The 13,737-nt window shown below is 56.5% G+C and overlaps 1 protein-coding gene across 3 annotated transcripts in view; it reads right to left on the reverse strand.

The window, feature by feature from the left end:
* The window catches only part of NUP210 (nucleoporin 210), a 100,569-nt gene that overhangs the window by 30,564 nt on the left and 56,268 nt on the right, over positions 1-13,737 (reverse strand). For all 3 annotated transcript variants that reach the window (XM_004284327.4, XM_049716004.1, XM_033414055.2), the window contains exons 16-20: positions 11,796-11,969; positions 6,422-6,614; positions 5,808-5,914; positions 5,055-5,159; positions 4,869-4,970 (exon numbers count right to left, since the gene is read on the reverse strand). In XM_004284327.4, the coding sequence (XP_004284375.2) occupies positions 4,869-4,970; positions 5,055-5,159; positions 5,808-5,914; positions 6,422-6,614; positions 11,796-11,969 (681 nt within the window). The remainder of the gene's footprint in view (positions 1-4,868; positions 4,971-5,054; positions 5,160-5,807; positions 5,915-6,421; positions 6,615-11,795; positions 11,970-13,737) is intronic.

A 13,737-nucleotide genomic window follows, 5' to 3' on the forward strand; every position in this document is an offset into this window, starting at 1 on the left:
GGGATCCTGTCCCCCCCCCCCCCCCCCCCCGCCGACCGTGTATGTGTCACCACCCTCTTCTCCAGGCTCCAGACCCACCTGCTTCCTGACGGACGTGTGAGGGATGCACGTGCAGGAGGGGAGGTGGGTAAACCCACGCCCAGCATGAATTCTCGTTCCCAAGGGGTAAAGGTGCCCACTGAGAGCCCAGGAGAAGTCCTGTCATCTCCTTGGAGACGGGAACGTGTTATTGTGCATTAAGATGCCATGTGTGGAGCCGGGGCCGCTCTGCTCGCACCCTCCACCTGCACCCGCCAGGCCCCGAGGGGCCGCTGCGTCATCACGGCCCCTCGCTTCCCAGGGCCCATCACACTTCACACTTGTTCACTACAGAGGAGCAAGGACCCTGAAGATACTTCCAAACATCGCTGGCACCATCCGCTTCCATTTCCCATGCGTGCCCGTCGATGTCTCGTGCTGGCCAGGCCGTGCCATGCGAGAGGGTGGGGATCCATGCCCCCGGCAGACATGGACGCCCTTGAGGCTGGTGGGGGATGACCAGGGTCACACTGAGATAAGAAACTTCATCCAAGGGCCCCAGCCAGCCCGGAGGCTTCCCGCAGGCGAACACACCGCAGGCGGGACACACCCGAGTTCACGCCCCATGGCTACCACTTACCACCTGCCCCAACCCAAGGAAGGACCCCCTTCTGATGCACCTCCTCAGAGGTACAACGTCACCGTGACCAGCCGCATATCCCAGGACCCAGAGAGGCCCTGTCTGCTCCCCGCTGAATCCCCGGAGCCCGGACCAGGCCTGGCAAGTGACGGGCACGCACCTTTGCAGGGTGAATGCGTTAATGAAAGGCGTGAGGGCTCAGCACACGCTAGGTTGCTTCCCAGCTGCCGATCTTATAATCACACAGCTTCTGCATGGAGGGCTTATTTTGAAATGTAAAGAACTGGTGAGAAGACAGAAACCCTGAGTTTGAATCAGGTAAACGCTCCTATGTGTAAACTCGCCAAGAAGGAAAGAGAGGTGCATTGCAGAGGGTTTGGGTCTGTGTGAGCCTGCACAGCCCTGGGTGCATGGTGGGGGCATGACCACCCCACCACAGTCCCCGTGCGGTGCGTGAGCGCCAGACTCCCTTCCAGAGACGCTTGGAAGCCAACACACACCACCAGCCATTCTTGCCTCCAAATGGGTATCAATAGGAAAGAAAGAAACAATTCTCTCTGAGCTAATTGAAGAAATGTTGTGGGCTTCCTCGCCTCTGTGATTAAAGGAAATGAGAATGCTGCTAATTAGCAGATGGAAAATGCCATAGAAACGTGTAAACGTCCTTCAGAAACAGCCCTCCGAGAAGCTGCAAGGAGCTGTCATCGGCTGTCAACACTCCATGAAAAATCTCTCCCACACTTTACAGAAGAGGCAAAGGGAACCAGAACCCGATTCCACCTGGAGCCGCAGTGGTCTCTGCACAGGCCTGAGGTGGGGGGAAGCAAGAGAGCCTGGCGGCCAAGGCGCCTCCAGGATACCTTCTGGGCAAACACCATCCTGGTGGATCGGGCACTGAACGTCAGGCACAGCTGGCACGTCCTGAACTCGGTGCCAGACATGTCCTGGGGTCGTGTCTGCAGTGGGGCACTTAGCCCCACTCAACAAGAGCCACGGAGGATGACACATGTGGGCGAAGGCCAGTCCTACAACCTGGAGAGGGAACTGCTATAACTCTTTGGGACCATCTGTAAACTGGGGATGTCAGGCTTGTCTTGGCCGGGAGAAGCCTAGAGTCTGTTGCTGACAGGGACTGCACATTGTAGGACATTGCTAGACTAAGCAGGGGTTCGTAGGTTTTGGGAAGCTTGACTCTGACGCTGGAATCCCATCTTGAGTCAGACAAGCATGCTAGCCTGTGTTTGAATGCCTCCAGAGACGGGGAGCTCACTACCTGAAGCAGCAGCCTAGTCCATCACAGACTGTCAGAACCTCTTGTTCTTGGAAGAAGGGTCTCTTTCCGGCCACAGGGCTGCCCTCAGGGCTCACTCAAAACATGTGGTGCAAGGTAAATGTGAGTAAAAGGTGCCCAAGTTTTGTTAGTACTGCACACATTTTTCTGAACTTGAAATTTCCCTCTTTTATATAACAGGGGAGTTATTTTTAATCTCTAGAGGTAAAGCAAAAAAAGGCATATTTCAAGCAATTGGAATCATTTACAATTTGAGGTTTTCCCTTTAATGTTAAGGATTTGACAGTGAACACTTACATGGAAGAGGAATGGCCAGGGAATTATTCTTTCTTTTATAGAGGGAATATAAGTGCATGGGGGAGGGCTTCCTACCATCTCAGGCATCCAGCTGCCCCCAAGCTCCCTCTAACGACACACATTTGTCCACAGGTGCCGAGAGATGGCTTTTTCTTGCTCTGATCTATGGTGATAAACCCAAGAGGTCCCAACATCTGTAATTCTGCCTCTGAGAAAAACAGGAATGTTATGACGTGCTTCCTCACCCTTCACTGAGAGGCTGCCCCGTGAGAAAGCATCCTTCCAACAAGACAGCTAAAGACCAAAGTCGCCCACTGAAGGAAGGTAAGAAAATGTTAGGAAAACAAAACAACAAAAAAACTAGATCATCCTAGAAAGACACATGCTACCAAAACTGACTCAAAAAGAAACAAACAATCTGGATAGACATGTAAGAAGTGAAGAGTTTGAATTCATATCAAAAACTACCCATGAGGAAAGCCCGTGACCAGAAGGCTCCACTGGTTAACTCTACCAAACATTCAAGAGTTACTGTTACCAGTTCTACCCAGACTCTTCCAAAAATTAGAAGAGGGAACATTTCTAAGTCATTCTATGAGGGTGATATCACCCTGATACCCAAACCAGACAAAGATATCACAAAAAAGAAAATCACAAACCAAAATCTCTCAGGAATATGAACATAAACTCAACAAAATACCAGCGAACTTTAACCAGTTACACGTAAAAAGAATTATATACCATGAGCAAGTAGGGTTTATCCCAGAATGCAAGGTTGGTTTAATATCTGAAAGCCAATTAACGTAACACATGATATCAATAGAATAAAAAACAAACAAAAAAAAGATGATTTTAAGAGACACAGAAAAAGCATTTGACAAAATCCAACACCCTTTCCTATGTGTGTGTGTGTGTATAGGGAGAATAGGGAGGTGATTACTAAGGTATTTGGGGGTTTTTTGAGGCGATAAAAAACCTAAAACTAACTGTGGTGATGGTTGCCTGCATCTATGAGTACACTAAAAACCACTGAATTGTGACATTAAGTGGGTGAATTGTATGGTATGTGAAAGATACCTCAATAAAACTGATATTAAAAATAATAAAAGTTGGCGAGGGTGCGGGCCAGCTGTCCCTTAGCTACAGTCTCTGCCGTCTAGTTTACCGCAGTCCCCACCACGCCCTATTACCTCCAACGCTGAAGCTAAGCATCTGGTGACGGTTAGCCCAGCTCCTCCCAGTATGTTCCTCACACCCTGCTCATTTGCCTCACTTACTCTACACCTGTCCCACTTCAGAGACAACTCATGTTGTGGCCACTGTATCAAGACAGTCAACAGATGCAAAAAGAAAGTCAGAGAAAGGGACCAGTGGGGAGTTATGGCTGGAAACCCTGCAGAGAGTGAGATGACATACTCCTAATTCCCGGCTAGGACACACATTTACTGCACAACCATGGGCAAGGCAGCCGGGCTGTATTTCTGAAAGGAGATTGTGGGACCAGTCTCTGTGAAGGCTAAGTCCCTGGAATGCGTGTTTTGTGCTCTCGCCAGTGGTGAGGGCTCCCCCGCAAGGACAGGCAATGCTGAAAGCAAGCGCGGGCAGCAGGATGGCAGGATGGCTTTCTCCTGGCTTCCCTGGCTGCACCACAGGAACCCGCACCATGTGTCAAGCACGGAGTGCCCCCGCCTCTCTCGAGTCCAGGACAAGTCTCGCTCGGTGCTGGGATGACTGGAAAACTCCCCCAACACCTGGCAACCAGCCTTCACCAGGGGAAAGCAGGTCTTAGGCTCTGAGCAACCCAAAGGCCGCAGCAGAGCTGCAATTTCAGGACACCGCATGGGTGTCACGGTCTCTTGGTTCTTGGCTGCCTGCAATTGCGACTCACAGCAGTGGTTTGACACACTCAGCGGTCAGAGTTTCCTTTTAAAGAAAGTTCAGTTTTCACGACAGCATAATAACTCACTGTGCCAATATGCAGACATTTAGGACGTTGGTGTCTGTTTGCCTTTACTCTTTGCATAATCATAGGGCGATTCTTTAAAAATAAAAAAAATTAAACCACCTAAATGCTCTACAAGGAGAGAATGGCTGAGTACACATGACTGTGAGAAAATAATCAGCCAGCCTACATAGCAACACGGAGAAAAAAACCCTTAGAATAAAAGCACTGAAAAGAGTAGAATGCTCAATTCTTCCACACCATGGGCACAGCTAGGGAGAGGGTCAGGGAAGGAACATGGAGAAACAGAGAAAGCCGATATGTCTTTAAAGGCAATTTCCTTATGGTTCTTATACTGGCACTCATGTAATAATATTTTCATCTTAATTGAAAGGAAACCAATTAAGATGAAAATATTATTACTAGGTAATAATAATTATTATATAATTATTAAATTCAATTAATTATTAAATTAAATACTAATTATTATTACTAGGTAACTACAGTGCGGGTAGTTTGTGGAGATGGAATACAAACCACAAAGGTAGCTCGTGAGTTTCACAAACAGCGAATCAGAGAATCTGAAGACTGTTCAACACACCAGCCGAGACTAAGGGCCAGCTTCGGCAACAATCTGCTCACTAATACGAAGAGGAAGGCGGGGGCAGGGCCCCACTCACCGTGGCGATGCCCCGGGCTTCCTGATAGGCCACCCTGACCACATCTGCGCTGCTGGTGTTGAGGAAGAAGTAGCCAGAGCCTTCTCGGACGTGCAGCTCTGCCTGTTAGGAGGGGCCAGCTGGTGTCAGAGGCCTGGGGTCCCCCAGGGGTCACACCCAGGCACTGAAGCAGGGGGGAGGCTGTACCTGCACGCCCGGGTGGTTGTAGATGGCCACCTCTTCTGGGCTGACCCTCACGTCTTCCACCAGCAAGAGTTCGATGGAGGCTGACACGGGCATGAGGGGATGGTGCTGAAGGGGCAAAGCCAGCACTGTCAGATCCGGGGGGGCTGGGGGCCACCTCAGGCTAGCCCACGGCCTCCCCCAGAAGAGCAGGACGAGTGACCCCAGGGGCTGGCGCCCCCCCCGCCCCTCGGGACCTCGTTATGTCGGGGACACGAGCCCAGTAACACCCATCGTGCTTTGAGACCACAGCCCTGCGAGGCCTCCTGAAGTCCTGCCCAGGTGGGCGCCCCATCCCACCTGCCAGGCTCCCGGGATGGACGACTCACACGCACCCCAGGAAAGTGGGACAGCGTTGCAGGCAGTGGGAGCTGCGGGCTTAGGGGATGGGGCTGAACCAGCTGGGCACACTCAGCTGGGGCCGCGGCGGGGAAGAGGCTGCGGCCCAAAGGCCTGAGGGCCCCCGAGGCGTGCGCCAGAGACGGCGTGTGGCGAGGTCCCTCTGCCTTTCAGCTGGATCCCCCCGTTGCCTGCGCGCAGGGTGTGCAGCGGGGGAGACTGAGGCAGGGAGCCTGGTGAGGAGGCACCCCTGATCATGGAGCGGGGGGTGACCGGGGTGCAGCCCAGCGAGGGGCTCAGGACCCTGGGACGCCGGGCACAGCACAGGAGAAGCAGAAGCAGCAGGGCTCCCCGGCCCCCCAGGGCTCTGGTCAGTACCGGCTGCTTCACTCTAGCCATGTCCAGGTGGGACTGCTGGTAGCCAGTGGCAGTGGCAGAGATGGCCGTGGTGCCCGAGGCCTGGTGAACTGAAATGGCCTGCAAACCTGAGTGCGGGAGAGAAAGCGGCGTCGGGTTTGGGCCCCGCTGCTGTATCTGTGAGGCGGCCCCTCCTTCCCTCTGTCTAATTTGCAGCGTTAGATCTCCCACAGCCCTAAGAATAGGTGATGGGCTTCGCTTACACTGTGTGCACCATAAGAGTTAACGGGCCCTGAGCAAGGTTCCCGGGGCAGCTTAGAGGAGCTGGAGGAGACAGCTCAGCTCCCGGCTGTCGAGGGGTCTGTGATGGCAGCGTCACAGGGCGTCGGCGCCAGGCCGGTCTGTGTACAACCTGGGGTTTGAGATTCAGCCGCCGTGTGCCCCGAGCTGTCTCCCCATCTCCCACACAGAGAGGCCATTCCTACGTCACAGACGTGGGAGGATTAAAGGAGAGTCCTGAAGCTCCCTGAGCTTTAGTCCTGGACAGAGGGGGTCCCAGCCCTCCACCCACAGCTGCCGGCCCCTCTCGGCACGCGGCTCGTCTGTCTGGGGCCACCGCTCACCACCCGGCTCACCGTGCAACTTCTTTTGGCCGCTCCCATTGTCCCGGGACACCAGCTGTAAGGGCGGGTCCAGCTCGATGCTGGCCAGCGACGGCCTGGTGGACTCCCACTGGACGCTCAGCGAGCTGAAGTTGTCGAACCTGCGGCCCTGCTGGTCATAGGCGGCCAGGTCCAGCAGGGGGTTGCGATGGCTGGAGACCGGAACCTGCAAGAAGCCGAGGTTACCCGCTATGGCAGCACCCCAGACTGGGCGGGGTCGCCCCTGACCACACGGTGCAGCGGACCTGCCGGCTGCCTTGTAAGCTCGTAGGGGTCCCGGTGAGCCAGTGGGGGGCAAGTCGCGAACGGATGGTCACTACTGCCAGCCAGCAAGGTGCCCCCAGCCCTATGCAACCTGGCCTCCCGCTCCAGTCCGTGGTCCTCAACGGGGGCCTTGGCGGGGTCTGGAAGCATTTTTGGTTGTCACACTGCAGGGGGCGCAACTGGCGTCTAGTGTGTAGAGCTTGGGGTGCTGCCGAACACCCCAGGGTGCACTGGGCAGCCCCCCAAGAAGGGGCGATCTGGCCCCAAATGTCAGCAGTGCCGAGGCCGGGGGGCCCTGCCCTCGGCCTCCCCACCCGAGCCAGGCTGCTCTCCTCCACTCAGCCCTCCCCTCTCCAAATCCTGCCACCTCCCCCCGCCCCATGCCCACCTCAGCCCCTCCAGGATGCCCCGCCTCGTGGTTCAACAGGAACGCCAATTACACCCCAAAGTGTCCCAGAGCCACTGGGATGGCAAAGCTCTCAGCTGGCCTTGACCACCCCGGTGATGGGGGCGAGGACGGGTCCCGGGGGAGGGAAGGGACAGAGGTCCTCGGCGGCTCAGCGGCAGGCCCCTAGCATTCCACTCCAAAAGCCCACCTCCTGCTGCGCGCACCTGAGCAGCTCTGCTCCCCAGGACCCGCGGGGGAGCGGCCTCATTCCCCCAGACCGAGGTTCACCCCACCCTCCCGGCCCGAATGGCGCCCGGCTCCCACAGCCCGGACTCCAACCCACCTCCGCCCAGGCAAGTCACCCACTTTCTGGAGTTTCTCCACGTGAAGTGGGAATTGCACGAGATCCTCCTTCCAGGGCTCTGTTCTAAATAAGGGTCGCGTGAGAGCATTTTAAGGGGCCTGGCTCGTGTCACTCAGGCAGGAACCTGAGCTCAGCAGTATCCGTACTTCCCCAGGCACGGGTCCAGGAGGAAGGACTGAGCTTCTCTGGCCCTTGCAGTCAGGAGTGAGGGCATCGCTTGCTTTGGCCAGTGAAATGTGACAAGTGACTCGTGACCGTTCTGGGGGCAGAAGCTTGAATGGTTAGAACGTGATCTGCCGGCTCTGCTTCTCTGCCCACGTTCAACTTGGGGGCCGCTCCACCGCCCAAGTCTTGGAAGGAAGATAACGACGAAGTGGGGTCCCCAGCCCACTGCGATGCACACACTGCGTGAGCGAGAAGTGAGCCCTTACTGTGCAGGGGTGTCGGTACTGCCGCCGAGCCCACCTGGCCCGCCTGATGCAGTCAGCAAACTCCCACCTCCCTCGCCCCCGGAGAACTCTGGACCAAAGCAGGTCCCAAATTCTAAATGCAGGTCAGCATAATCACCTGGGGATGCAAAGGAGTTACAACCATTGTGGACACGCGACGGGAGCTGTGACTGTGGGCGGGGAGAACAAAGTGCGTATTCTAGAGGCCCCACTCTGTCCCCCAGATGCGACCCAGGGCGGAAAACTAACGTTCTTCCCTTCCTCTTCCTCCCCGGGGCGGGGCGGGGGCGGGGGCGGGGGCGGGGGGATGAACAAAGCATCAATCATGCTCGCAGGTTCACTGGTCCTGCCAATGGCAAGAGCATCATCCCCAAACGGGGAGGCTGAGGCTCAGAGATGTTATGTTGCTTGCCCAAGGTCACACAGGTTTAGGGGTGGGACTCTCTGGTCTGATTTTAAAGCCCACCGGCCTCGCCAGACGCTGTGCGGCCTCTCCCCAGCACACGAGTCAGGAGGCAGCTCCATTCAAGCCCCAGCCTGTCACCTTCTGGCAGTGAGCTGCACGGCTGATGCCCAGCTCAGAGGACTGGGGTCAGGCCAGAGTGCAGTCCCACTTTGTCTCTCCGACAGGTCAGCCCCGTTTTAGTGCCTGGCCTCGCCAGTGACCGACTCTGCAAACACGTCCTGGGCAGCCTCTGGCTTTGGAGACGTATAAAGTGAAACCGATTTGCACCAGGATGTGTGGCAAGGGTATATCTTCCTCAGGGTCCCCTGGTGAGACCACAAGTCTCAGGGGCCACACCTGACTGGCTTGCGGCTCTGGAATCCCAGCACGGATGGATCACAAGGCAATTCTGTGTCTGAGCAAAGATCTACAACACACGAGAGCCAATTCAGAGCCGCACTCGCTGCCTGACCGCCATCCTCCAGCCAAGAGACAACCCTGGGCTGACCCCGAGGTCACAGCCGACAGACGGCCAGACTCGGCTCCTTCAGCGAGTAGCCAACGTTTAAGTACAGGAAAGAGGCACTTGGATCTGTTTTTTCCTTTGAAATTGAGAAGGTTTGGCCAGCCTGGGGTTGAACAGGCTGGAGCTGAGGGGGCTTGGGAGGAGCACCCGCTGTTCAGGCCTGACCATCCCTCCGGCCCTGTCCTGGGCACCAGGCATGTGAGCCTACAGAATAAGGGCAGCGGGCGTGGGGGTTGGGGAGGGGTCCCTGGATCACTCATCCACCCACCATTCACTGAGCTCCCACCACGAGCTGGGCCCTGAGAGAGAGACTCACAAAGATGAAAATGAGTACAGGCACAGCTCGGAGATGCTGCGCTTCGCAGATCCCTCGTTTTTACAACCTGAAGGTTCGTGGCAACCGTGTGTCGAGAGATTCTGTCACTGCCATTTTCCTAACAGCATTTGTTCACTTCATGTCTTTGGGTCACGTTCTGGTAATTCTCGCAATAGTTCAGACTTTTTCGTCATTATTATATGTACTCGTTAGGGTGTCTGTGATCAGGGACCTCTGAAGTTACTGCCATGACTCACTGAAGGCTCAGAGGTCGGTTAGCATATTTTAGCTATAAAGTCCTTTTTAACTAAGGTCTGTACATTGTTTCTTTAGCCATAACACTATTGCACACTTAATAGACTATAGGATAATATAAATGTAGCTTTTATATGTCCCGGGAAACCAAAAAGTTCCTGAGACTTGTTTTATCGCGATATTCGCACTGTACTGCAGGGTCTGGAACCGAACCCACGCCGCCTCTGAGGCCGGCCTGTGCGTAAATTCTACAGCATTAGTTGATGTTAGGTGCTTGGGGGCGGGGAGGGGGAGAAGGGAACCGCGTAGGAAATGCTGAGTGGGGACCTTCAGATAAGGTCTAAGGCTGAGGAAGGCCCCCCCACACCCCGAGAAAGTAACGTGTGAATAAAGAGCTGCGGGTTCAGGAGGGAAACAACTCCAGCCAGGGGACAGCAAGCCAGAACATGGGACTGTCCCAGCATCCGAGCACTGATCGCGGGGGGAAGGTGACGGGCGGTCTCAGGGCCTGCAGGTCCCACTCTGACTCCCTCTGTCCGGTCCCGCTTATCCCCCGCAGGAACTCTGGAGGTCACTGTCATCACTCAAAGGAGGCAGCTGCACAGCGGGTGGGATTCAGGCCAGGCCTGAATCCGGCTCCCCGGCACACACACGGTGGACCCAGCAAGCCGGGTCTTCCAAGCATCCAGACTTATATGTTGTCTTTCTTTCCACAAGGGATAATTTGCTGAGTACATAAAAGTGATTTAAAATGTAAAACTTTCAGGACATTCATCTCAATAGCCCCCAAAGTCTTTTCCTGAACACACACAGATTTTCACCTTAGGGAAGATGGTCAGCCGCTCCATGACATGCACACCCAGGCCTGGGACGGGGAGGATGCGGCACCATGGCAACGAGCCTGCGGAGGGGCGCTGGGCTCTGAGCCCGGGCCTCCTCCCGCAGGAGGATGCTCCCTGCAGGCCCGCGGGGCAGGGGAGAGGGCCCTAAGCCGCACACACAGACTCCTCACTTTAACCAGTGCCGGCGAGGCCCCAGTGCTCACGGGACCAGCGGAGGGGCTCACACGCCTCAGAACTGAGGGGTCAGTGAAGCCCCCCACGATCGCCAGAGCAGCGGGAGAAAAAGCTGAACCAAGCTCACAAGGACAGGAGGCCCAGAGGCACTGGCCAGAGGGTGGGCTTGTTCCCAAGTCCCAGGCCCTGGAGTCTGGCGCCTCCCCTAGAGCTTCAAAGGGATGCAGCTTGACCAAACAGCAGCAGGAGCCGACTCCCAATCTCGCTGCCCCAGGCAGGCAGCTGGACACGCCCCGGGGCTGACTGCAGGCTGGGGCTGGGAGAGAAGCATCTGCAGGGCTGCCAAGGAGGCACCGGACTTGGAGCTGGACAGACGTAGGTTCTGCCTGCGGGTCCAGCCCTCAGGGACGAGGAGCAAGACACACACAGCGGTTCTGAGCACTGTGTGGGCAGCAGGGTTGCAGAGACCCTGGGCTGGCCCCGGGGCCTTTGCACTTGCTGTTCCACCTGCCTGGGGCACCCTGAGCTTGGCCCCTCTTGGCTGGCGCCCCGAGCACAGGCGTGAGCCTGTGTGCCCTCCTCACAGGGGCCTTTCCCTATAGTCTGAGGTCCCCTGTCTCCACAGGGCTTCGCACCCGCCCATCCACCACGTCTGCTGTGGGCCTCCTGTCGGCTCCGAGGCCCGAGCCTCGCCTGCCCTGGGTACTCTGCGTTCCAGAACCTGACGTGTGCCCAGCACAGGGGGTGAGATCCAACGAACGTATGCTGAGGGATGAGAAGAAAGAAGCCTGGTTCCCTTCCGAGAAGGGCCGCAGCCGGCCAGCAGGGCGTGTGCACGCCTGACCCTGACCAGGGGGCTTCCAAATCCTCCACGTCCAGCCGTCCGGTCTCGAGGGTCTCAGGGGTGGAGGCTGGACTGCTGTCACCTCACATCCCTGCTGTCAGGGACCCCAGTGACTTTCTTCCCTCTGCTCGCAGTGACCTTGGAAACACAGCGCCATCCCCCGCACCGTGGAGAAGGCTACCGCCAGCCACTCCCTCTGCAACTCCTGCCTTGAGACAAGAACCCCACCTTAACAGCCTCGAGCCACACAGGAAAGCGACGAGATCTGTACAGACCGCCAAGTGCCCACGCAGAGAGGCGGCAGAGTCCGGGCGCTGCCACCAGCAGCTGTGACGTGGGGGATGCCCCACACCTCCAGATCCCGGGCCTCACGTGTCACACGCAGACAAGTGCCCACCGGACAAGGCGAGTGTAGGGCTGAGGGGGCAGCACCGGGTGTCGCCTGGCCTACCCACGCCGCCTCCCCAGAAGGCCACTCACCACCTGCTTGTTCTGCTGCAGCAGCGGGCAGGACAGGTCCAGCTGGGGGCTGGCGTAGACGGGCGCCAGGGTGAGCCTGGAGGGCGGCGCACACACGAACTTCACCACAGCAGGCTCCAGTGCCGGGAAGGGGTTCGTGATGCTGGGCCTGTTCCCCACCGTGAGGGCGACGACCTGGCAGAGCAGAAGCAGCCGTCAGACACCCCACGCCCGAGTCCCTGCTCCGCTGGGAGCCCCCGGGACTCAGCGTGCTCTTCTGCAGAACTGGGATGGTGGTGATGCCCGCATCCCAAGCGGGTTACGGTGGTCCAGCGCCACACGCCCAGGAGAGAGCTCCCTCAACGTGCAAGAGACCTTCCGACAGGGGCCCTGGCACCCTCTACTAACAGAACAGAACCACTGCCCGCTCCTGGGCCCGAGGAAGAGGTGGGTCGGGGGAACAACATGCAGCTTCCCGGGACCCTATGAAGACCCCAAGGCTGATGAGCAAATCGACAAGCTTGTGCGTTTAGAATGAGGAATCCAGAGTGACTTGAAGACACCCATCACGAGGTGCAGGCGCCGCAGAGTGTGTCTGATGGACTGAGCCCCTGGGGGGGGACCAGCTGAGGGCTACGGAGGGCGGGGCCGGTGAGCAGGTGCTGGAGCCACAGCCCTGCCCTCCTTTCGCCTCTTAGACAAGCTCAGCTGGAGGCTGCAAAGACGGAAATTAAAGGTGCAAGAAAAGACACGGAGATTTATGCTTGCTTTCAGAGCTGGGACCTCCGAAATCAAGCCCGGCCCCCATTTTACGAGCAACACGGCTCACGGCCGGTCCTGAGGGAGCGGCCCCCGGCCCCTCAGTGACACTCACTTTCACACGCCAGAACAGTCCGGTCCAGAAGCCCCTCAACCTTCCTGACCACGAGGTAGGACAGAGGGCAGTGTCCTGGGTGACCCCCAACACCCCAGGAAGCGACCCCAGAGCACCAGGGTAGGGGGCCCTCAGGGCGACCCTGCTGAGGGTCCAACCCCTACCGTCCGAGGGGGACATAGATGACTGAGCCAAGCCAGGGCTAAGAAAGTTCTCTACGTTCACTTTTGACTAAGTTTATTCTTGTTGTGGTATTTATTATTTTTCTTATTCTTCAATTGATTTTGTTAAAAAAAACAATGAAGCCAGTGGAAGCGGGCCTCTCACTGTGCCTCTTTTCCGCTCACACCAAGCCAGTCTCGGTGTGGCCGTCTTCATAAGGGTGCCTGGGGGCCGTGTGTGTGTGTGTGTGTGTGTGTGTGTGTGCGTGTGTGCGTGTGTGCGTGTGTGTGTGTGTGTGTGTGTTTTAACATCAACTGACATGCTTTGTACTAGTAAATAAACACAGAAAGGTGTTCTTCACTTCCCCCAAGAAAGGGGCTCTCTCCTATGTCTCTTGATTCACGCTGGCCTCCTCACCCCTTGCGTTCTGTTTCCGGGCACCCTGGGAATGGAGGGTTACACCCCTACTATAACCAGACAAGTGTGCAGCCCTGAGCCTGGGACTGCCGGGCACAGGGGAACGGAGGGGCGAGCTGCTGCTCTCTCCAGCCGATGCCGGCCCTGCAGGGATCACAGGTGCACTGTGCTCAGTCCACCCAGGCTAATTTTTTTGGTTTTCAGCATTAAAAAAAAAAATCAAGACACTCCATACACCTGAAGCTAATATAATATTGTAAATCAACTATATTTCCATCTAAAAAAAAGATTTCGGAGAAAAAAATACTGGGATTCTCGGCTCATCCTGAAACACCGAAAAGATCTGCCCACCCTGGGTCTGCAGTCTCACTCATTTATAATACTGATACTTGCCTGACCCTGGAGGCCTCTGACTTTGCGAGCTCGATCTCAACCCACTCGGACTTGACAGTGGGGAGTGCTGACGCCCTGGACCAAGAGATTGCCCCGGGTGTGGAAAGAGAAGCAGGA

The sequence above is a fragment of the Orcinus orca genome, chromosome 10 (assembly GCF_937001465.1).
Source record: "Orcinus orca chromosome 10, mOrcOrc1.1, whole genome shotgun sequence".
NCBI lineage: Eukaryota > Metazoa > Chordata > Mammalia > Artiodactyla > Delphinidae > Orcinus > Orcinus orca.